The 25,183-nt window shown below is 33.2% G+C and overlaps 2 protein-coding genes across 2 annotated transcripts; one reads left to right on the forward strand and one right to left on the reverse strand.

Moving 5' to 3' along the window:
• Window positions 1-14,925: 14,925 nt before the first annotated feature.
• LOC104893114 (acyl-CoA-binding domain-containing protein 1) lies at window positions 14,926-17,090 on the forward strand. The gene is made up of 4 exons (XM_010679192.3): window positions 14,926-15,099; window positions 16,403-16,517; window positions 16,683-16,745; window positions 16,882-17,090. Exons 1-4 carry the CDS (start codon window positions 15,088-15,090, stop codon window positions 16,959-16,961), a joined length of 270 nt encoding a protein of 89 aa, XP_010677494.1. The 5' UTR covers window positions 14,926-15,087; the 3' UTR covers window positions 16,962-17,090.
• Window positions 17,091-19,241: 2,151 nt separating this feature from the next.
• LOC104893115 (hypothetical protein) lies at window positions 19,242-23,207 on the reverse strand. The gene is made up of 4 exons (XM_010679193.4): window positions 22,311-23,207; window positions 20,888-20,943; window positions 20,600-20,792; window positions 19,242-19,880 (listed from the first exon to the last, which is right to left on the reverse strand). The coding sequence occupies exons 1-4, from the start codon at window positions 22,998-23,000 to the stop codon at window positions 19,518-19,520; spliced, it is 1,302 nt and encodes a 433-aa protein (XP_010677495.1). The 5' UTR covers window positions 23,001-23,207; the 3' UTR covers window positions 19,242-19,517.
• Between the last annotated feature and the right edge of the window lie 1,976 nt (window positions 23,208-25,183).

Here is a 25,183-nt window from a genome sequence, read left to right on the forward strand (position 1 = left end):
TCCATGTTCAGAAATAAAATTTGAAAAACGAAACAATATCAAACCTTTAATTTTTGCGAACAAGTTCTGCAAAAATCCATTTTCAGAAAAAAAAAAATTTACATTAATTTGCGAAAACCATTTCATGCGAAATCAGATTGTGTATGAAAATTTTGAAATTTCATTTCCCCTATAATTGAAACTCAAAGTGTTCAAATTTAGAAAAGGAGAAAAATTAAAAATGATCATTTCATGCGAAATCAGATTGTGTATGAAAAACTTAAAATTCCTTTCAAATATAATTGTAACTCAAAGTGTGAACATTTAGAAAAGGAGAAAAATTAAAATGATGAAATTTCTTAAATATCAATTTGAGAAATCAGAATTAGAAGTTAGACAAGGGAAAAAAACTGAAATTGTATTATATTTTTCGGTTACAATTTTGGGATCATAGAGAAATTACTGAAATCCATATCAAAAACTATTATAAATTACAAAAATGAAAAAACCAAAAAAAAAGCATGACGATATTTAGTAAAGAACATCATACTGATTATAAAAGAACATGCGCATATAAGATTTGAGAAACAAAAAACTATTCAAAATCACAAAAATGAATAACAAGAAAAGAACATGGAAGAATCTTATTCACAAAATGAAGGTGAACTTATATACTAACTTGCATTTTCAGTTTGTTTACTACTTAGTATTAGGCCTAAAAATATCATCGCACGCATCGCGTGCACAAAAGGCTAATCTATATAAATAAATATATTAAAAGGCGTGCGAAAACAAGAAACTGTGCCACGTGGCGCTCTCTCTAGGGAGTTTTAGTTCATGTAATCCATGTACAATAAAAAAAATTAAGAAATTGCATAGTATAGGGTTTGATTCCAAGACCTCAAGTACATATACTAAGGTGTTGTTTGGTTGGATATTTTCCTTGGAAATACAAATTTCTAGGAAATACATTATGGGTGTTGTGTTTGGTTGGAGGGAAATGGGAGAAGCATAGGAAATACAAATTCCAAGGGAAATAGAATTTCCCATGAAACATGGGAAATAACTCACCAAGCCCCCCCTTGGTGAGTAATTTCCTAGGAAATGCAATTTCCTATGGTGTCAACCAAACAATTTTGTCTAATTCTGAAATTAACAGGAAAGAATTTCCATGAAATGTAAATTCCCATGGAAATTACTTCCCATGTGAACCAAACGAGGCCTTAGTCTGGTTGTATATGGAAGTCATACTTCCTACGAAGTTATTTTTTCTATGTATTTGAAATTCTTAGAAAGTATAAAATGTGTTTGGTTGATAATGAGGATTAGAATTCCCATGGAAGCTCTACTTATCTAGGGGACCTAGGTAAGTAACTTCCTCCATTTTGGAGGAAGTAGACATTCCTAGGAATGCAAATTCCCATGATTTTGTCAACCAAACAACTTCATATACTTCTACTTCTTAGGAATTTCCACTTCCCATGATTTGTTTTGTCAACCAAACAAGGCCTAAAGTTTTAACCACTAGGCTAAGTTGTATTTAGTATTATTATTATAAAGTATTATATTAATAAATGAAATTATTTCTTACCCGGGGCATAGTCCAAGCCTAATAACTAGTTATATCTAAATTAATGTCGTTAGTCTCTCTCTCGCACACAATAAAATATATTGTGAATTAGTAAGTTGGTAAACCCAAATAGAAGATAAAGCCCAGTAGTCCACCAACTTGGCACGAGGACCAGTTAGCTGCCTTGAATCTGCTTGATAAATGATAACAGTCTTTTTCGTTTCTTTTTCTTAAAACGGGAGCGTTGATAGCTTTGGGCCCATTACAGGTATCGGATTCGTGTTACCGCTTGACTAAGGAAAGCTTAGATTTTTCTTTTTGTTTTGGTGAAGAAAGTTTCGAATAATATGGCTGTGGCGTATAATATTGAGGCGTTACAATCGAAGCACGAAGCTTTTAGGTCAAGGATGACAATCGGGTCAGAATTCGATTATGTGTTACCAATAAAAAAAATCATTACCAAGGATGTCTTGTCCTAGTGGTTAAGAATGAGGTGCTGTGAACGATAGGTCACAGGTTTGAATCCCCATCCCCTTCTTTGTACGTTGTACCGCCTTCGTGGCTCATATGGATAAAAAAAAAATATCATTTATTTGATTGTTTATAGATTTGAACTAACTTAATTGATAAAGTTTTATGGAGGGTGAGTAGGGATAATAATGAGCTTGTTCCGTCCGCGAAGAGTTCGGGATCGACTCGGTCAAAGTTCGACTCGTGTTAGCTCGACTTGATCAAAGCTCGACGAGCCTTTCGTTCTTCTAAGGTAATTCATCTTCCAAAAACTCACTCTGACCACTGTCCTATTTTAGTCTCTACTGATGATTCCATGCATGGTACTTCTTCCAATTTCCCTTTTCGTTGTAAAGAAGCCTGGATCTATCATCCTGACTTCAAAGATTTTTTTATTAATAATTGGAATGTACCTCCAGAGGATTTTCTCCAAGGTAGTCATAATTTTCAAAATTCTATTCGTCATTGGAATCACCATCTTTTTGGTAATATTTTACCGAAAAAAAAAAGAATTTTAGCTCGTCTTGATGGAATTCAAATTGTACTTGCTACCCGATATTCTGACTTTCTCTCAAACCTTGAGCAACAGCTTCTTTCTTTACCTTAATCATCTTCATCATATTGAGAAAGTTATTTGGGCTAAGAAAGTTGGTTTTGATTGGTGCAAGAATATGGATTACAATACTAAATATTTCCATATTATTGCAAAAATTAAAAAAACCAAAAATAGGATTGTTAGTCTTCATGATACTCAGGGTAACCTTATTCATGATGAGATTGCTCTAAAAAACCTGGCAGTTAGCTATTTCATGGATATTTTCTCCACTTCTCACTGTTCTCACTCTTATTCCTCCTCTTTCCATCCCTCCACTCTCCTCCCCCTGATAGTCTCTCTTCTCTTTCCCAACCTCCTTCTGCTGAAGAAGTTTTCCTTTGTCTATCTCAAATGGCCCCCACTAAATGTCCAGGCCCAGATGGCATTCAGCCCATTGGCCCTCATATTACTTCTTTCATTCGCCAATGTTTCCAAACTGGTAGAATCTCATCAGAAATCAACCTAACCTACCTCTCCTTGATTCCAATAGTTCCTCATCCCTCTAGTATCAAGGATTTTCACCCTATAGGTCTTTGTAATATTATTTATAAACTCATCACCAAGATTATTGCCACTCGTCTAAAGCGCTATCTTCCCTCTTTTATTGATCCTGTCCAAACCAGTTTTGTTCCTGGGAGAACGATTGATGAAAACATTATCATGACCAAAGAAATAGCCCACATTTTTAACAAAGCAAAGAGGGGTAAGAATATTATGGCTCTAAAAATTGATTTAACTAAAGCTTTTGATAGTCTTGAATGGAGTTTTATTAAAGACACCTTGATGGTTTTGGCTTCCCTCACCTTCTTGTTAATCTAATTATGTCTTGTATTTCAACCTCCTCAATTATTTATCTTTGGAATGGAGAAACTACCCAATCCTTTCTTCCCTCTAGAGGTATTCGTCAAGGGGACCCCATTTCTCCCTACTTATTTGTGCTCTATTTTGAGCGTCATTCTCGTATGATAAACTCTGTTGTTTCCAATAATCAATGGTCTCCTCTTCACATCTCCAGAGAATTAACTCTTTCTCATCTGTTCTATGCTGATGATGTTTTCATTTTTGGTAAGGCTTCTAACTTCAATCTTCTTTCTATTCTCTCTATTCTGGACTCTTTTGGAGACATTTCAGGATTGCGTCTCAATGAGTCGAAGTCCCATATCATTTTTCCTAAGAAAATGTCCTACCCAGTTCGGATGGGAGTGGTTAGAAATACCTGTTTCAGGTTCTCCTCTTCTTTTGGGAAATATTTAGGGATTATGATTAGTCCTTTTAAGCTTAAGAAAGGGGACTTTTTCTCCATCCTGGACAAAACTAAAGATCGCATTAAAGGTTGGCAGGCCAAGCTTCTCAATATGGCAGGTCGTAATACTCTAATTAAATCTGTCCTAAATACGTATCCTCTCTATTCTATGCAAACTTCTATTCTCCCTACTTCTGTTGTCTCCTCTCTTGATCTTCATTGTAAGAATTTTTTATGGAACAAAGTGGATCATACTAGATATCTTTCTCGTACTTCCTGGGATATTGTCACAAATCCCATTACGGTTGGTGGTTTGGGAATACGGAAGCTAAGACTTTGGAATCTTTGCTTCATGGCTAAACTTGCCTGGAAAATCCTTTACCATCCCTCGAAGCTTTGGGATCAGCTTCTTTCCTCTCGATACCTTAAAACTTCTTCTCTCCTGAGGCCAAGCTCGACTCGTGAACAAGCTCGATTATTTTATCCCATTTTTTAAATTGAACAGTTAATGTTTTTTTTTTCTTTTTGTATATTTTCAAATTTAATTTGTCAATTTTTTATGTATATTTGTAAGTAATTCATTTGGTTAGTATCTAAAAGAGAAATAAAATATGTTAGTAGTACTTTTTGAATTTAGTCTATAATTTTACAAAAATTGTCAATGATTTTTTTAAATGTCGAATATGAATTTTTTTGTGTGGTTTATTCTTAATTTGTTTTTAATCGAGCTCGAGCCTTGAGAGAAGCTCACGAGCTCAAGCCTTGAAAAAACCTCACGAGCTCGACACGAGGTTCACTTATCGAGCTCAAGACGAGGTTCACTTATCGAGCTCACGAGTCGAGCGGAGCGAAGCTAAACAATAAACGAGCCGAGCTCAGTACAATTCAGGCTCCGCTCGTGCAATAAGCTAAGTACCCTAGGGGTGATATCTAATACTTGAAATTAAATTCGGCCTACATCACTACACTTAGTTCCTTATTTACCCACAAGAAAAAGATCAATTCAACCCTAGTCAATAAATAAAATATATAGGTTTCGAATATGATATATAGGAGTCGTACCTTAGATAACATTTAGAGGAGTCGTACCTTAGATAGCATTTAGCTTGAATTCAATTACTATATCTTTTAATCGTCATATATATACTACTCTATTATATTAAAAAACATGGACACACAATCTAGTAGACGTGTAAAAACTACCCCGTTACAAAGGGGTTTCACTAAATGAGTAAAAGTTAACACTCAACCTCATATAAATAACGATTTTTTACAATGCTTATGTAAAGATTTATGCTTATAACTTCAAGCATATATACATAAAAGATACTTATCCACCAATCTATTATAATCTTATCATTCAACTTTTAAAAAAATATTAAAGTAATACTCCACTACTATTTTTTTGTGATTTCTATTTGAAATCTTTTTGTGAGAGTAATTGGTCAAAGTAAGAAGAAATTTTTAAACAACTAAATTATTATTGACCTTCAATCGTAATCAAGTGTTGAAGTTACTTAATCTCTTTTACAATAAGATTAAATGTGTTCTTTGCACATAAAACAAAGAGAGGAGTTGGATATAGATATAAGAAATTGGTAACAGTGAGAGAGAACTCAGTTCGCTAGACTTTTTCTCCCGGTTATAGGAGATTTCTAGATCAAGTATCATCTATTGTCCTTGTGGTCTCTCTAAACATCAAACAAATATTGGTGGGACAAGTGATAGGAAAGAGATAGGGTGATGGCGAATTTAAATAGGTAAAGACATACAAGTATTAGGGGCATTGTAGAACGTACATAATTAGTAAGTGTGAAACTTATTGATATAGAAAAAATGACTTACTTTCTTTTTTAATAATACCATTTTCCACCAAATAAACAACATATAGATTCTCGAATAGATCGAAGTATATAAATGTTCACCACTACTAGTAAAATGTAAAACACACAAGAAACCGAGACATCGTCCATGTTGCTTAATCGATATTTTATTCATATAAGTTTATTCAAACACATCGAGATTATCTATCGACAATTGGGAAAAATCAAACTACTATATAGGCTAAGAAGAATGGATACAAGTTCCTAGGACTGCCAGTTTAATAACGATGATTGATTAAATTTGTCTATCAAGTGACAAGTTTGTAAAGATCAATACACGAGTAAAGAGTGTAAATTATGTCGTCAAATAGATCATTAATAAAAAAAAAATATTGTCAAACAAATGCAATCAAATATTAAAATGACACAATAATATATGTGAAACATACAGTTTAGTACTTAGGTATATTTTTTCAACAAATAAATTTCATTAATTTAAGTCCAAACGATATCTACAATTAAAAGACAAACAAGATACAATTAGACAAGATCAAATCAAATTCGTCTTCCAAGAAACTACAATGAACCAATTTGATTAATACAATGCAACCCCATTGTATTTGTTGAATCAAGCAGCTATTGATAGGGAGATCTATCATTCTGACATGATATGGGAAAAAATATTCTTGATTGAATCATGTTGATCGCATCCGAATTTCCAATACTTTTATGTTGATAGTTTTGAACTTCAACCAATAAGAATAATTTACCTTACTATTTTTTTAAACTTCCTCGGTGGAAGAGAATATATATAATCGAACTCCAAATTCCCGTAAAAGAAGAGGTAGAACCCCAAAATTGGATGATTATTATGAACAAAAGTGATAGAAACTGAAACTAGAAGGAAAAAGACAAATTGGGGGCTTACCACTATCCAAAGGATGATTGCAACCCCGATCTAAAAGAAAATGATTAAGATTTTTTTTTGGAGGAAGAGGAGAAGAACAATAGTTTATTAATGTAATTAAAAGTTTACATTAATAAATGAATAAAACTCAAGTACTAAGGTAGATAATATATCATCAAATAAGCTTTATGTGACATGTACACTACTAGTAATTGTTCTTTGTTTTTTGACAACGAGAAATTATGCATTAATTAAAAGAGAAAGTACAACCTAATGCTAATACAACCAAATATAAACCAACCAAACAAACCTAAAGGAGCTTTATGAGCTCGTACATTCCATCAAAAACAAAAATAAGTAAAACCAATAAAAAGTCGTTTAGGAAAGGGGCGTCACTGGTCAGTGTTTGTGATGGCGAGTTCAAACCTCGGATGGCTGATGGAAGTGGGAGAAAAAGCGGATGACGTTCACGATCCGAACAACAAGCAACCAACGACGAGCGTCGCGTTTCGCCGCATGAGCAATCCTAGCAATATGATATCGCTTGAGATTCTAGGCTCATAATCTTTGGAAGAGTTATGTTCCGTTGTGACTCATTTGTAACACCCCCAAATTTCTCTCTTTTGGAAAACTTATTTGAATATAAAACTCCTTGAGAAACTTGAGAGTATTACTGCCACGTGATAACGTTAAAGGCTTTAATACTAACTACTAACTGAACTTAAACTAATGCAGCGGAAATAACTTAAATAACTTCTCTTTATTAATATAAACTTTATTGTACAACTATATAACAATGGAAATAAATAAAATAAAATAACAACTCCTTGACTAATTATGATTCCTCACTAGCTCCCCAATATGAAGTATGCATCATATCAACCTGTAAATTCTGCTCACCAAAAGGGTCATCACAGGGACAAAGCCATAAAACAAAACAAAACAAAACGCGTGTCAGTAAAAATACTGAGTACATGTATATGCGGAATATTAAACACTTCATTTCATTAAACTTTTGAAATATTTAATTTCAAAAAACCTTTCAAGATACTTGATAATACTTGTATAATACAAAGTATATAACCTTAATAAAAATCCTTTTTCCTTGACTAGGTACCTTGCCTAAAGTGTGCACACCCCCCAAGTTTAGTATTCCTTACTGAGTCTATTACGAGGGGAACTACCTTGTCCACATGACTTATACAAAAAGTACATGGGTAAATAATATAATAGCTACCGTTCTTGCTAATAAAATAACAAGCCGTGGCCTCTTTATAATTGTGATCATAAAAGATCATATAACTAATAAAAATCCTTCTGAAATAATCCTCCTTTAAAAAGAATAATAATTCTTATAAACTTAGCCATATAAAGGCATAAATAAAATAACTTGCTCAAGGATTAACCTTTGAAAAATAATAATAGTTCAGAAACACTCCTTTTAAAATATTTAAACATGAATCAAAAGATCAAGCTCCTTCTAAAATATTTGAATATAAATTCAAAGATCAAACTTTATAAATATATTATACGAAAGACATAATTTAAAGTTCATAACATTTAAACATGTCCATATAATATAGATGCAGTTCATAATAAAACTCATAAAAACATGTATTTCAATCCAAAATATTTTCCTAAAAACATAATACTACACTTGCAAAACAATTATTAAAGATCTACAAATACACGCACCTTGAATAATAATAACTACTAGGGAAGAAGAAAAGGTAGGCTAAGAGGGAGAGAGAGTTTAAACTTGAGAAAAGAGATTTATTTCTCAAATTTGGTGTGAAAAATATGATGGGTGGAGACCCCTATTTATACTAGTTGGAAAAGTAGAATCGGAATAGGATTAGGAAACTAAAAGATAGATTTAGAGAAAAGATTAAACTAATCTAGATAAGATATAACTAATATTTACGCTTATCCAACTAAGTTTAGGAAAAGATATAAATTATCCCCTAATACATCATTATATAAGATAACATAATTAAAAGATAACAAAGAATAACAAAAAGTAACCAAACTTGTCAAACCTTTTTCAATCCTTAGTCATTAGCGTGCATAATGCACGGTGCGTTTTTTTTTTTTTCTTTTTATAAATTCTTTTTCTTTAAATCTTTTTTTTTTCTTTTCTTTTTGCAAACCTTTTTGAAATGATTTTTAAATATTTTTAGTTTTATTTTGAACAAGCTACTTGAATATAAAACTTAGGAAAGTTAGGCCCAAAATTCATTTGGGCTAAATTTTATTTTAAATACCCAAAACCTTTCTTATAAAAAACCTTTCTAATAAATAATAAGCCTTTTTAGTAAATAAAACCTTTTTAAAAACTAGAACTTTTATAAAAATATAAATAATAACTTACTAAAAAATACGGAGTATTACAGACTACCCCCCTTAAAAGAAGTTTCGTCCTCGAAACTTGAAGCAAGCAAGAAATAAAGCAAATAATTAACATAAATACCAAAAATTTTCTATTAAAGTAAGTTGGCTCACTTAATAACTCATAAAATAAGTCAAAATCAGGTCAAAGAATAGCATTTTAACTTAAAAGCGCGAAACTCTATCACATTCTACCCCCCTTAAAAGGAGTTACGCCCCCGTAACTCGCTAAGGCTTAAAACTTGACTTCAAATTATATACCAATTTTGTAATACAACAATATAAGAATCGTTGTTGGAAATGTAATAGCAAAATCACTAGAGAGATAATAACACTTTTAAAAAATAACTTTTAAGCTTTAAAAAAAAATTAACCTCTATTTCAAGGTATTAATAATAGAAATAATTGTTTTCAATAATAAATCAATTTAATAGAGAATGTATTTGAATAAGTACAAAAGGGTACAATTTGTGACAAACTAAAAATTTTCTAAAACTTGAGTAGGAAAATTTTCCAAATTCTTGAAATAAAGAATTACATACTGATAATAAAGATAAGTTTTGTAGGAACACTATTTGAGAAAATACTAATATATTATCAAAATACTATAATATAGTGAGAATATAAGAACTTTATAAAACCTTTTGTAAGCTTTACTCGAAAATACAATATTAAAGCAGCCTTTTCCTTCTGTTTGTAAAATACGTTTGCTTTCTCCTCAGCTTCACATAACTCATGAAGGTCTCACAATGAATATCATATAAAAATTTACCCTTTATCCTACTTTATTACAAATCAAAGTCAAATCAATTCATCATTATTCACAAGCAAAACTTGTTAGTATATATACTAACACAACATATAATTGAAGAAAAAAAATAGGCTTCCTTACTTAGGTCCTCAAAACTAAAACTCCTCAAAATTCATCTTCAAATTTTTCTTAAAGTACCATAATTAATATTTTCTCCAAAATAGACAGTACTCAACTATACTTGAGATAGTAAATAAGCAATCTTTTCCTGAAAATTCATACAATCTTCATTAACTCCTTCATATAATACAAACTCAATGCTTAAATCCATAATATAAAAATACGACTATTCTTTCCAAAATCAAACCTTGATTGACTAGTTTCTTCACTTGTCCTCTTTTATTAAGCTCCACATTTCTCCCAAAAGAATATTTTTCTTCTATTATTAGAGTCACTTATTTCAATAAGTGATATACTCAATCCTTATAATCACTCTATCCTTTATATTGCCAAAACAACCATTATACATTATCATTCAAGCAGATTTTCAAGACTACTCCAAAAAAATAATACTCCTCTTGACCCTCAATAATCCTCAAAATCAACTTAGAATTCATTTAGAGAATTCTAGTATCTTACTTCACCTTTGAAAATAAGAATGATCTAAAGGAACCTGCTAAAGTTTCAAATATGGTCTACTTCGAACTTTCTTTGCTTAACTATAACAACGGTAACTCCTTTGCGATTCAGCATAGGGGAAAATTCCTTAATTAAATCCAACTTCAAATATGATATCTCATATACCTATAAGGTCCTCATAATATTTCTTATTTTGCCACCTTTCAAAGGTTATCTCTATATCATTGCTAAAATGATGTTGACTATATCCATAAATAAATAATATAACTTATCTAAATCTTAATAATTCCTCCAAGCTGGTATAAACCATTGACCTCCTACTTGTTTCCACAAATTATAAAATTTTCCTTCCTTACTCATGTCGTTAAACATTAAAGATCATCCAACTACATAAAACTTCAAATGACTAATTTCACAATTCTCAGCACATAATATAATGTATTGCCTTCTTCACTCCTACTAAAAAAAATAACTACTAAACTTCTTTCCTCCAAAGGAATAAACTAGAACAATTTTCACCCTTAATGGATCTCAAATAGTCAACTCGGCTTACTTTGAACTCATAGGTTCTCCTAACAGTTATGAATCACAAAAATAAACATAATGCTTTACACAATGTATATAAATACTTTGCATGAATTAGATCACATGCATACTTGTCATTTGACATTAAATAACCAAGTTCATCTCATAGAAAATATACTTGTCAAAAAAAAAATGTCGTAAGAGATAGTAATATCCCAACTTAGAAGTAGCTTTTCTTAATAACATGTCATAAAAGACAAAATAATAACTCAATTCTTATAATAAACAAAACTCTTTCTTTTGCTTATGAAAAATACGAAGATTTTTCATATTAACTTGACAATAAGTCAAACTTCCTTAAAATATATTCAAAATAATCATATTACAAATAGAATAATAAACACAAAACAATTCATAAAAAAAATCAATACTTTATAAAACGTTTCAGCTTTATAATTCGAATAAATATATAGATTTATAAGATAAATAAGATTGCATGTTGACATAATAGTCAAAATAAAAATAACATTTGAACTATAATTTGAAATGAATCGAAAAAATATATTTGAAATTCCTATAAAAAAAATATAATTTGTTGATATCTTGAAAAATACATTATGTGTATATGACCAAAAGAGTTGTTTATTTGAGTACTAGGCTTAGTGTATGAATAATTAATCGAGTGAGTTCCCAGGAAAGAGAGGTGCGGCACAAACGGCCAACTTAAGTACCAAGTCTTTCCTTAGCCAGAACTTTCCTCAGAAAAATAAATCCACATACTTATTCCGTTCTTCAAAATATAAATCAGAAAATATTATACTTGAAAATATAAGTATTTGCTTAAAAAAAAAAGTATTTTTTTTTCACATAATATAAAATGTCAAAAAAATGTAAATAGAATGCGAAACTCTAGCTTATATGCCCTTCTAGTCTACCCATAACTCTCATTGACTGTTATTTATTTTAAAAAAGCACCTGGAAAACTGATACCACTTTGTAACACCCCCAAATTTCTCTCTTTTGGAAAACTTAATTAATATAAAACTCCTTGAGAAACTTGAGAGTATTACTGCCACGTGATAACGTTAAAGGCTTTAATACTAACTACTAACTGAACTTAAACTAATGCAGCGGAAATAACTTAAATAACTTCTCTTTATTAATATAAACTTTATTGTACAACTATATAACAATGGAAATAAAGAAATAAAATAACAACTCCTTGACTAATTATGATTCCTCACTAGCTCCCCATATGAAGTATGCATCATATCAACCTGTAAATTCTGCTCACCAAAAGGGTCATCACAGGGACAAAGCCATAAAACAAAACAAAAAAAACGCGTGTCAGTAAAAATACTGAGTACATGTATATGCGGAATATTAAACACTTATTTACATTAAACTTTTGAAATATTTAATTTCAAAAAACCTTCAAGATACTTGATAATACTTGTATAATAAAAGTATATAACCTTAATAAAAATCCTTTTTCCTTGCTAGGTACCTTGCCTAAAGTGTGCACACCCCCCAAGTTTAGTATTCCTTACTGAGTCTATTACGAGGGGAACTACCTTGTCCACATGACTTATACAAAAAGTACATGGGTAAATAATATAATAGCTACCGTTCTTGCTAATAAATAACAAGCCGTGGCCTCTTTATAATTGTGATCATAAAAGATCATATAACTAATAAAAATCCTTCTGAAATAATCCTCCTTTAAAAAGAATAATAATTCTTATAAACTTAGCCATATAAAGGCATAAATAAAATAACTTGCTCAAGGATTAACCTTTGAAAAATAATAATAGTTCAGAAACACTCCTTTTAAAATATTTAAACATGAATCAAAAGATCAAGCTCCTTCTAAAATATTTGAATATAAATTCAAAGATCAAACTTTATAAATATATTATACGAAAGACATAATTTAAAGTTCATAAACATTTAAACATGCCATATAATATAGATGCAGTTCATAATAAAACTCATAAAAACATGTATTTCAATCCAAAATATTTTCCTAAAAACATAATACTACACTTGCAAAACAATTATTAAAGATCTACAAATACACGCACCTTGAAAATTAATAACTACTAGGGAGAAGAGAAAAGGTAGGCTAAGAGGGAGAGAGAGTTTAAACTTGAGAAAAGAGATTTATTTCTCAAATTTGGTGTGAAAAATATGATGGGTGGAGACCCCTATTTATACTAGTTGGAAAAGTAGAATCGGAATAGGATTAGGAAACTAAAAGATAGATTTAGAGAAAAAGATAAACTAATCTAGATAAGATATAACTAATATTTACGCTTATCCAACTAAGTTTAGGAAAAGATATAAATTATCCCCTAATACATCATTATATAAGATAACATAATTAAAAGATAACAAAGAATAACAAAAAGTAACCAAACTTGTCAAACCTTTTTCAATCCTTAGTCATTAGCGTGCATAATGCACGGTGCGTTTTTTTTTTTTTTTTTTTATAAATTCTTTTTCTTTAAATCTTTTTTTTTTCTTTTCTTTTTGCAAACCTTTTTGAAATGATTTTTAAAATATTTTTAATTTTAAACAAACTACTTGAATATAAAACTTAGGAAAGTTAGGCCCAAAATTCATTTGGGCTAAATTTTATTTTAAATACCCAAAACCTTTCTTATAAAAAAACCTTTCTAATAAATAATAAGCCTTTTTAGTAAATAAAACCTTTTTAAAAACTAGAACTTTTATAAAAATATAAATAATAACTTACTAAAAAATACGGAGTATTACATCATTACTCTCTCTCGAGAGTATTTTAGGTTTCTCCAAGAGGTAGGAGAAACACATATGAGTTGGCATGTTGAAAACCTCAGATGCAATTGGGGTGCTGCCTTCAAATTTGAAGTTGTCAAGGCAAGGACCATGAAGATCAATGCCAAGCTAAAAAGAGAGCGAAACAAACTAAGCTCTCTAACACGCCGTCGGTTCGCAAAACCGGAAAACATACGTCCCAACCATGAAAAACGTTCATTGCCTCATCCATGTTCACAAACTTCTTGAGTCAACTTGTCCCTCAGCACATATTCCCCAAAACCTACATATTCTACGATTACAACCTTGAACCACCAATCCTGATCCAACTGACAAACACATGTCGATGACCACAACAACCAACCACTGACAACATCATTAGCAACTCGAAATAAACAACGCACTCCTATTATTCGGAGATTTAACATGCATTTTAAGAAAAAAACCAAACATACTGACATTAACCATAACTAGTTAGAGAGTCCAACAACCAAGGGGGGGGGGGAGGGGGAGGGGAGAAGGGAGCCCGACACTAACAAAGGGGAGGGGAAAGGGGAGTCTGAAACAAAATCAGGGGAAGGGGGAGGGAAGCCCAAAACAACCACAACACTAGACAGTGGAGGGGGAAGAGAGTCCCAAATAGAAAACCAGGGGGAGGGAAAGTCCGAGATGAGACCGACTCAAAGGGAAAAAATACGGGGATAGGAGGTTGGGGGCGACGAGAGACAGGGGTTTGGGGGCAGCGGAGAGCAGAGGAAACGACGACAGAGGAGGGGGAAGAACACGAGGAGGGGAAGTGAACCCAACAGCATACACGACGACAAAGGAGGAAGAACACAGAGAGGAGGATAGACTAAAAGAAACGACGCTAGGGGAGGAGGGAAAAGACGTATCACATCACGACGACAGAGGAGGGGGAGCAGGCTTGCCGGTGACCCGGTGAGCGGCGCGCGCTCTGGCCGGCCACCAACAAGCCTGCTCTGAAGCCACGCTTGATCGGAGTGTTTTAGGATTATTGTTTATAGAGAGGTTTTGAGAGAGATACTTTTATAAGGGGTACACTAGTAATTGTTGATATTTTTCTTTTACTCGATTCTCAAAATCTCAACTAACTTGTACGTTATACAAAATCAGGGTAATTAATCTTTTCTAAAGTTCTTCCATAACTATTGGCAAAAAAAAAAAAAAAAATTCTTCCATAACAAATATTTATCGGACTAGACAAAGAATATCTTTTATTCGGGTTTCTATTTTATATATACCAGACCATCATCTACCCCTCATCATTCAAGCATTGGTATCTGCAATTTCAGCCGATCGCAGAGAGTGAATCAAATCAACTTAGTCACTCAACAACAATGTCTCTCAAGGTTTAGCCATCTATATTCTCATCGTCTTAAGTTATTCCAATTTTACGTTCAATTTGTTCTTCTTCTTATTTTTTGTTATTCTTACCAGTTTCACAATTCTTAGTTGTAACCCATCTACAATAGGTGGGTAGTTATTTAAATTGAGAATTCAGCCATGTTGATCTTACAATTCTTAGTTGTATTTTTGCTTTTAAATCGTGTTTGTTCCATAATTTCACATATTGGTAGTGCAACAAATTTACTGTTAATTTTTTTTTTGTTCACTAAAAATTTGCTCAATAGAAATTAAACTATAGATCTGGATTGATGGATAAGATTACTCAAATGTGAGTTCAGGTCCTCTTTTCAGTAGTTCTTGTTTTTCAATTAGTTTCACGCGAATCAGATATCAACAAGAAATTAATTCATGTTCGAAATTTTTAATACTGTAGAATAAGTGTTGTGGATAGAAGGTGCTGTTGAAAATAGATGATTTTGATGGAAATTTTGATTGATGACTTCATTTTCTGGTAGAACAAAGAGGTTGATCTGTATTGACCTAATATATGAATAATGTGAGAATTACCTCACTGCAATTTCAATTTACTATCTGAAGTCGTGTGGATCATTAAAGGAGAAAGTCAATGTAGGCGTATTTGCGAATCTTGGCTCTCTGTTGTTTCCTTGGTATAATCTGCTTCATTAGCCTAAGATGCAGATCCCTAATGAGTGTGGTTATCTAGCCCTAGAGCTGGCAATCTCTGACACGACCGAAACCTATATGACACAAGCATAAAGTTACACAGACACAAAACGAACCTGAACCTGACCTGATTCGATCAAATTGTGAAATTATATTACATATATATGGCTTTTGATATATTTTGTGAACAACCTAAACCGACACAATGACTATTCACGAAGACAAACTGTAACCTGAATTGTGAGCTCTACCTCCTAGGAGCCTGTCAAGAGCTGAAATATGAATTTTCTTGGTGTTAAAAAGTCTTGCATGTTGAAACATGCTTTTGACTATTTTATATTGAGATGTCCCCTTCTTGTTTAATGATTCATAAACTTGATTATGGTCCGTTGTAAGGATGCGATAGGACTGATAGAATTGTTTGAAACTGATTTGTTCTTTTACTATATGACTTATATTGTGTTGGGTGATAGCTTAACTTGTGAGGTCATAAAAGCCAGGAGGATTTCAAGCAATATAATGAGTTGGTCAAATACTTGAAAGTAATGCCACTGTGAGGATTTAATTGTTATTTTGCCTTCACTGCTTCGGGCTTTAGCTTAACTTGTGAGGATAATGCAGGAGGAGTTTGAGAAGTACGCTGAGAAAGTCAAATCCTTACCTGATGCTACCAACGAAGATTTGCTCATCATCTATGGGTTATTCAAGCAAGCCACTTGTGGTGATGTGAATACCAGTTAGTCCATGCTCCCATAGCCTCTGTCTTCTAGTTTTATCATGAACCAAGTTTGCCTCTTTCATTTATGTTGCTCATGAAGCCAAGAAAGAAAAACTATGTTGCTCCGTTACCATCACTATTGATTTTTGTTTCTTACTTGATTCGTAATTTTCCCATTCACAGGCCGCCCTGGTATATTTGATCAGAAGGGACGTGCAAAATGGGATGCCTGGAAGGGTAACGAAGGTATAGTGACATCCTAACAGACCATACTACCAGTAATTTTACATTTCGTAGTTTCATCATTTGGTCACTATATGTTACTTGAGTCTGTAGTCTGCCATTCTTTGATGAAGATGTCATGTTTTCCTTTGGGTAACAGGAAAATCCCAAGATGATTGCATGAGTGATTATATCACAAAGGCCAAGCAGCTGTTGGAGGCAGCAGGTTGTTCCACTTGATGCTCGTTCTTCATGTATTAGTATTTGCTCCATTATCGACGTGTCTTCCTAAGCTAATCATGTCTGATTGCTGTACTTGAACTAGCTGTGTGAGAACCTTAAGTTATAATCAAGGACCGTATCGATTCAGTCTTGTTGCAGTAAATGTTTAATAGTATTTGATTCTCCTCCCACTCCCCTTCTCTCATAATGGCGAATCTTTGAATGGCCAACTCTTTAGCGACTATCACTTCAAAAAGAAAAAACCTTTAGCGGGTGGGACAGCTAACATTTTAATGCAATTTATAAGGTGCACACGAAGTACACCTACAGCAAAATTTTACTCATTTTAGAGTTATTTGTTTAGATCTCTATTTAACTTTGTTTTGCTTATCTGAATTTATTAGATCTTATTAGTAATTTTTGGACCTTATCTGAAGTTATCAAAACTAATATGAACTTAAATTGTGAAGCGGAAAACTGAACTTATTAGGCCTTATTAGCCTTTATTAGACTTTTTATCTGGACTTAATTTTTTCTGAAAGTGACGAAATAAGGTTAACAATACATACTCTCAGTTTTGCTCATTTCAAAATTATTTTTGCTCATTTTAATGTTGCTTTTGCTCATTTTAATTTTATTTCTACTCATTTCGATCATTTCAAATTTGATAATGCTCATTCTTAAGTACTTTTTGCTCATTTGATAAGGTGTACCCAGAGATAGAACACCTGGGTTCACATATGGTATGGGTGATGACACGTTATCTTTTGTTTCTTTTTCCTTGTAAATGTTTAACTTTTATACGCACGATATGACACTCTTTCTTTTGTTATTACATTACATGTTATCATCTAGTATACTAATATATTAAAAGGCGTGCCTAAGCCAGAAATGGTGCCACGTGGCGCTCTCCCTAAGGGAGTTTTACTCCATGTAATCCAGAACAATAAAAAAAATTAGAAATTGCATAGTGTAAGATTTGATCCTGGAACCTCAAGAACATATACTAAAGTCTTAACCACTAGACCAAATAATATTTAGTGTTATTATCTTAAATTATAATATTAATAAATGAAAATTTTCCTTACCCGGGACGTAGCCAAGGTCTAATAACTAGTTATGTATATTAAAAATTGAAACATGTTCCATATAGAATTCGACAACGTAACCTCAAGTTAATATACTAAAGTTCTAACCCGAAAGATATGCAACATTGGATGATGTTTTTTAACATAAAAATGTTAATAACCGAGGCATCGCCCATGACTAAACACTACTCCCTCTGTCCCATAATATAAGTCCCCTTTCCTTTTAAAGTGTCCCAAAATATAAGTCTTGTTTCTATTTTGAATCAATAATTATACCCAAAATACCCTCATGAAAATAATTTAACTCCCAAAAAGTCCTCGTAATTTCAGCTTTCAATGCACCATTATTAATGATAAAACAGAATCTCATAACCCATTTTACTCCTCTACACATTAAACTATGCAATATTAATGTGAAGTTTTTATTTTTTGTTATAAAGAACAAAACAATGTAAGTGTTTTCCAATAAAAAAGAATCTTTTTATTTAAATAAAACAAGATTCTAGTTTACTTTAATTCCCGTGTAAAAACAGAATCAGGACTTATATTATGGGACGGAGGGAGTAGTTAATATATTTAATTACCTATAATTAAAAATTATAAAAAGTAGTTTTTCCTCAACTATAAAACATCAAGGATAAACTAAGTAAAGTTCGTAAATAATGTAAAAGTCAAACCGTTGCAAGTGAAAAGAAACAATGAAATATTCTAAGTAGGCAAAGCAGCTTCAAATGCACCCCATCGTATATGGGTTTTGTGGAAAATTATTTCAAGAGATTGCTCACCTTTATATAGTAACAGTATTTTAAGTCATAAGCAAGTCTTCGGTGAGATTTTTTTTTATGACTAATCAAGTTTTGACCAACTTTTTTGTAACTTCAGTTGTATTTTATCACTGAGTCACTGATAATTGGTCCGGTCTAATGCCATAAACTGGTAAGATGGGAGAACTCTTGTTGTGAAGGAAATCTCTGGTTAGAGCACCTCACTTAAACAATTAACACCAATGAGCTACCTCCCAATATAGTTCTCAAGTTATAGCAAGACCATCTCACATTATGTTTTGCCATTCTTTTTCAATTTGTACAGTCGATGAACTCAGAGAGTTTTCCTATATACGTGTACTAGTTTTTTTTTCCTATATACGTGTACTAGTTTTTTTTTTCCGGCAGTGATTAAAATTCACTTACAACATGAAAAAAGAAAATCATTGGAACATGTAAACCGTTGCTATCCATTTGCAATTTGCCATCAAAAAATCAGTGTGTACAACTTTAGTACAAAGAAAGCTGAGATGACATACAAGCTTCTCAAAATGTTCCTAGGGGTCAGGGTGAACAACATTTGCTCTAGAACTATTTACCTACCTACCTGATCCACTATAAACATGAAATAATTGCAATTTTACATGGACATCTCAAGACCGACTTTTTGACTTAAAGATCAGCAAAATATCAACAGAACGATACAATGTCGCAGTTAGAAGTTAGCTATAACTATTAACAAACGGATATCTAGGGTAATAATAATCTCTTACACGAGAAGCACCGTCTCTAGCTAGAATGCCTTCAAGATCTCCCATAATTCTGGCTAACCATACTTCCAAGTTTCTTTGGACTTCTTTGAAGTTAGTCCGAATGCTATCAAGGGACTTTCTCATAGCAAATTTTGCCTCAACTCCCAGTTCATCTCCAATACAACTAGTATATATCTCAGTTTGTAAGGTCGTCAGTTTCTTTCCAGTTTCGGAAGCACGTTGTTGAAGTTGAAATGCTTCAAGCAGAAACTCTGTTTGCCTTTGTGACCGAAACTCAGAACTTAGTGTAGGTTCACCAGGATCGCTAGCTTGCTGTAGGAACCAACAGTTGCAGAATTTACAATTATGTACCTCAATATGCAGACTTGCGATAAGATAGAGGATTCGAAACTGATAGAAAAGTGTTTTTTGTTCTTATCCTGTATACATCTCAGTTTTCTAAGGCTTTGTTTCTACTTTTTTTCTCCTTTAGACTAATAATTTCAAGGAAACAAGAAAGTTAGATAAATTTAGACAAACTCAAGTCAGATGAGATAAGGGCTACCAAGTTCAATTCAAATATAAAAGTCTAGATAAGAGTCAGTAAGTTCACAAGGGGAATTCATGTCAATAGGACAAAATTTTATGTGGTGACCACTGACTATTACTGGCTGAATCATGGGTGGGTGGGTGGAAGGGGGCATCTGTTCATTAAAATCATAACTTCAGTTTCCAACTTCCAACAATATTTATGCCACAATTTCTAGACCTGGGCCAAGTATTTTTCACAAGACAAACTTGCATGTTTGGATATAACCGAGCAATCCCAGGGGTTCTCAAGTATCTCTTAAGCTCTAACTAATCCTGAGATGTTTGGGATATGAGGCTAACAATTAAGGGCATGATACAGTAATCAAGAGCTCAGATCGTAATAGAGAAGCAGCCAAGGAACGAGCAAACATAAATTTTAAGTGCTAGTTCTAACCAACTTAAAGAACATTTAAGCAATACGTACAAAGTGTCAAGTAGCAATTATAAGAATGATCATATACCATCCTCCTGCAAAGGTCATCAATCTTCCCGGAAAGGTCTTGATACCGCTTAGCCTGCTTCCTCATTGATGAAGCTACCTTTGGTAGATTGTTCTTCCCTACTTTATCCAGAGTTAATAGCTCTTCCTCGAGCACTTTTAACTTTGATGCAACTCCACTTGATTCACCATCAACCTTCCACGGGGACTCCCTCCTGCTTGTTCATTTAGCAGTTAGAAAATAATTATACTTAAATTTCACCTTCATCTTCTTCCCATATGTGATATATATGTCAGAGAGGACTTTTACCTTACTGCAAATTGCTTCACATGATGTGTGGGTTCAATTGATTCATATTGCACGTCCTGCAAGAGCACGAGTACTTTGAGATGTAAGACTCTCTCTACCAGCACAGTAAGCACACAACATCATATTAGACACACAAGTATGAAGTATCTTCATTTTTGTAAACAAGCATTGCCAAGTTTTTTGCAGAAGTATAAAATAAAGATTGCGAATTTGCAACAAAACAAGACTAGACAATCCCAAAGTTCTAGTTGGGACTTAGAATCCTCTATTTCGTTCTATATCTTATCTTATGTCTCATTATCGCTATTTGGCCACACCATCCACATTTACTAATAACATTAAAAATTATCTAAAACAAGTGACATGTGAACATCAGGAAGAGGCAGTCTAGAGTATAAAAGCTTGTTTCAGAAGAGCCATATACCATTGGTTATTGCTACAAGAATAAACATGTCGGATTTCAGAGTTAGAGCACAATAATATGGGCATTATCATGCAATTCAAGGGAAAGGATATTACATTACCCCGTGCACACTCCAACCAGAATATGATAGATGCTACACATGAATAATAGGATGAGCGTGGAACGGAAGATTGCAAAAAAAGGAAACAAGGCAGCACAACAAAGATAGATCCTACCCAGAACAAAACACACCACACCACAGAAATGAAGTCCCACATACAGCTGGAATCGCACACTATGATATTTCAATCCATATTCCAAACATTAAGACCCCGCTGCTGGGTGGAAGATACCGCCACAATAACACACAGGACACATCAATTCTTTCACATGTAGCATAAGAGACAACGTTATATCCACAAAGTCATGACTATAACTTATAAGGAACCATAATTCATTATATACCAACAACTTAAAGTTCACTCACAATAATTTAGCTAGATTCATAATGCACATTCTATCCTCTTAATCACAAAACCAAGTACTATTGTACTAATCACGAAAAAGCAACAACAAACCAATATACATCCCGTTTGTTTGGGAGACCCGCATATACGGAGCCTTAGATACTCCATTATTAGTCAGAAACTACAAAAGACAACGTTTTGTAAAGACCCACAAATCTGTTCATACCAAAGAAAGAGTTTCAACAGCCAAAGTCTCACTAACATACTAATAAATTCAGCTTGAAACTAATACAATTGTAAGTCCTTATTCTTGTTCTTTTGTGCTGAACTGAAATTATGAGAGGAAACTAGCTAAACTAAAGTAAAGCGGAGCTAAACTGAAAGAGTGGCCAAAAGAACATGGCCTAAGTAGAAGCAATTTAAGCTACATTATAATTAATCATATAGCAGAAGAAAACAAAGAATTGTTCTCATAGTACACCAACAGGCCACATTAACAAATAATGCAAGTGAAGCAAATGAAGAAGAGAGAGAAAAGGGTTTGTTTTCAAACCTGCCATAAATTAGGAGGACGGCTTTCACCCCAGAATTTAGAGCTAGAAGACATGTAATTAGTATCAAATCCATCATTACTATAATCATTACCCAGATTCCCAAACATCAAATTAACACCACTATCCTCTTCTCTACTCCACTCTCTCTCCTCCCCACTCACACTCTCTCCACCCACACTATCATTATTATCATCATCACCATCATTATCATGCCTCTTATGTCTAGACATGAAGTTGAGAAGCTCATCTCGTTCCCCAACTTCCCGCCGTAGGTCATCGGCCTCAGCTAGAAGTTGACCCTCGTGAGACTCGAGGTCAGCGAGGCGAGACCTAAGGCGGGAGATCTCCTCAGCTGACTCATCGAGGCGGCGGAGGAGGCGACGCTCTTCTTGTTGCCATGCGTTACGGTGTGTGGCGAAGATCTCTACCACACGAGCGTTTGCCTTCGAATCCTCCTGTCGCCTTGACCGCAGCTGGGAGAGCTCGTCTTCCGCCTTGCGTAGGCGGTGGAGGAGGTATTGGTTTCGAGACTGCAGAGTTGGGAGTAATGATAGGGTGGTTTTTGGTAGGAGAGAGAGAAATACTGCAAAACTTACACCTAAGTAACTTGAGTATAGTTTTTGGGTTTCTTCTCTCTCATCATTTTTTTCTTGTTGTTGTTGTTGTTGTTGTTGTTCAGTTGCCGCCATTGAAGAAGATGAGATGGAAAGGTGAAAAGGTGAAAAAGGAAGAAAAATAAACAAAAAGGTGAGGTGGGGAGAGGAAGAGGAGAGAGAGTGGAAGTGAAGAGAGGGTTGTGGGATTGGAAAATGTGATGTGTTCGGCTTTTAGCGTTTAGTTTCGATTTGAGGGGGATTTTCAGCTTTTTTTTCTGAGTTTGCTTTTGCTTTTTTGCTTGAAAAAGTTATTTGGCCATATTCTTGTGTTTTCTCCTGTAACTCTATGCAAGTGTAGTTTAAGTTTTGCTTTATTTTTGTTGTTGGCTTTTAATATGACATGGGGGTTAAAGCCTTAAAAGGCTTTAAAAGCTACTACGTCAAGTTTACGTTGGTACTAATTACTTACTACTAGTGCATTATAATAGGTTTTAACAAGACAAGATCTTTAATAAGTAAGTACACTTCAAATACCACATTGATAAAACAGAAACTATCTAATATATTATCACTTTTGAAAAGAACTATCTAATTGTAGGCATGGTGGTCTTGAAGATTTTGGGACCCCGATTCTAATATGAAATTTGGGCCCCTAAGTTTATAGAAAATAAAGATGGAAGGTTAGAGTTCTAAAGATGGAAAGTTGAAAATATAAAGATAGATCATTGACAAATTTATTAAGAGTGAGAAACAAAGGTGATTTCTTCAAATATGAAGTAAAATTTTCAAAATAATATATTTTCGGGCCCTTATAATTTTGGGGGCCCTGTGTTATTGGACTCCTTGCACACTCTCATCTACCCCTCTGATTGTAGGCGTATTTTTCTCGACGATGTAGTGTAAGCATGTGTTTGACTATAAAATTAAATGGTTTTATTGAAAAACATTTTTGAAGTCGCCAACAAGTCTTTTAAGGAAGACTCCTAAACCTAGGGTGTGTTTGGCTGGGAGGAAAGTGTTTTTCAGGAAAACTATTTTCTTCATTTTCCTCTGTTTGATTAGGATTTGATCAAGAAAGCAAAAACATGGGTTGAAATTCATTTTTCAAGGGTGAAAAATTACTTTCTCTAGGCGGGCAAGGGAATCCGTACTTTCCCCCACCCTGTCAAATATAAACACAACACAAATAAATGAAAATAGGCTCAAAGGAAAGTTCTTTCCTTGCAACCGTACAAAGGAAATCAATCTAGAATTGAGTTTTCCTTTGAAAAATGGTTTCATGGAAAACTAGTTTCTGTTGGAAATGTTTTCCTTCCAACCAAACACACCCCTAATTGGTTATTGGAAAATTTTAGGGACAACTTAGGGACTTCTCCGCCGTAGATTTCCCCTTCATGACTTCATAATTGGTCATGAACAAAAAATTGAGTTCGGGAGTGAGGGTACGAACATGATCAAGAATCACGTTCGCTCATTGATGGCCTCTACTTAACACGATTCATAGTGAGTTTCATGCAATTAAACAACCAAACACAATATTTTTCAAGCACCCAAAAAGTCTAGGTTGGTTTATTAAACACATAAAAGACTACTTTTTAGTGAAATATTATTAAGAAATCACAATTACTAGAATCCTAAACAAATTGTCTAATTATCTTATTAGGCGTTATGTAGGCGTGCTTTTATTCACCTACGACCTACGCGGTTTGATGCGTATTCGACTAACTCATTGAAGGGTTTTATTAAAAAAGGTATTTGAAGTCGCCAAAAAAATCTTTAAAGGAAGTTTCATAAACCTAATGGATACTGAAATATCTTATGGACAAATTAGGGACTTATCTAATGTAGATTTTTCCATCATAACTTCATATTGATCATGAACCAAAAATTGAATTCTACGATGAAGGTACGAACATGATTAGGAATAATGTTTGTCGATTGCAGGCCTTTACCTAACACGATACATAGCAAGTTTAATGGAATTAAACAGCCAAACAATATTTTCAAGCACCCTAAATAAGATTAGTATAGGTTGGTCTATTAAATACATGAAAAATTACTTTCAGTGACATGTCATTAAGCAATCAAAATTACTGGGATCCTAAACAAATTGTCCAATTATCTTATTAGGCCTTAGAACATTTATTTAGGCGTTGATTAGAAATAATAACATGTGAGGTGATAAAAACAATAAGCATGGACACACAAAAAATATATACAAAAATATAAAGGAGTAGATCAATTAAGAATGTACAAGAAACACGAAATTGCTTATA

This window comes from Beta vulgaris, chromosome 5 (genome assembly GCF_026745355.1).
Source record: "Beta vulgaris subsp. vulgaris cultivar EL10 chromosome 5, EL10.2, whole genome shotgun sequence".
NCBI classification, from domain to species: Eukaryota; Viridiplantae; Streptophyta; class Magnoliopsida; order Caryophyllales; family Amaranthaceae; genus Beta; species Beta vulgaris.

Coding starts and splice junctions, on each gene's coding strand:
- LOC104893114 (XM_010679192.3), top strand. Junction 16,518..16,682: donor TTGTGGTGATGTGAATACCA/GTTAGTCCATGC, acceptor TCCCATTCACAG/GCCGCCCTGGTATATTTGAT. Junction 16,746..16,881: donor TGCCTGGAAGGGTAACGAAG/GTATAGTGACAT, acceptor TTTGGGTAACAG/GAAAATCCCAAGATGATTGC.
- LOC104893115 (XM_010679193.4), bottom strand. CDS start 23,000: ATGGCGGCAACTGAACAACAACAACAACAACAACAACAAGAAAAAAAT. Junction 20,944..22,310: donor GTCCTCCTAATTTATGGCAG/GTTTGAAAACAA, acceptor GTGCTCTTGCAG/GACGTGCAATATGAATCAAT. Junction 20,793..20,887: donor GTGAAGCAATTTGCAGTAAG/GTAAAAGTCCTC, acceptor ATGAACAAGCAG/GAGGGAGTCCCCGTGGAAGG.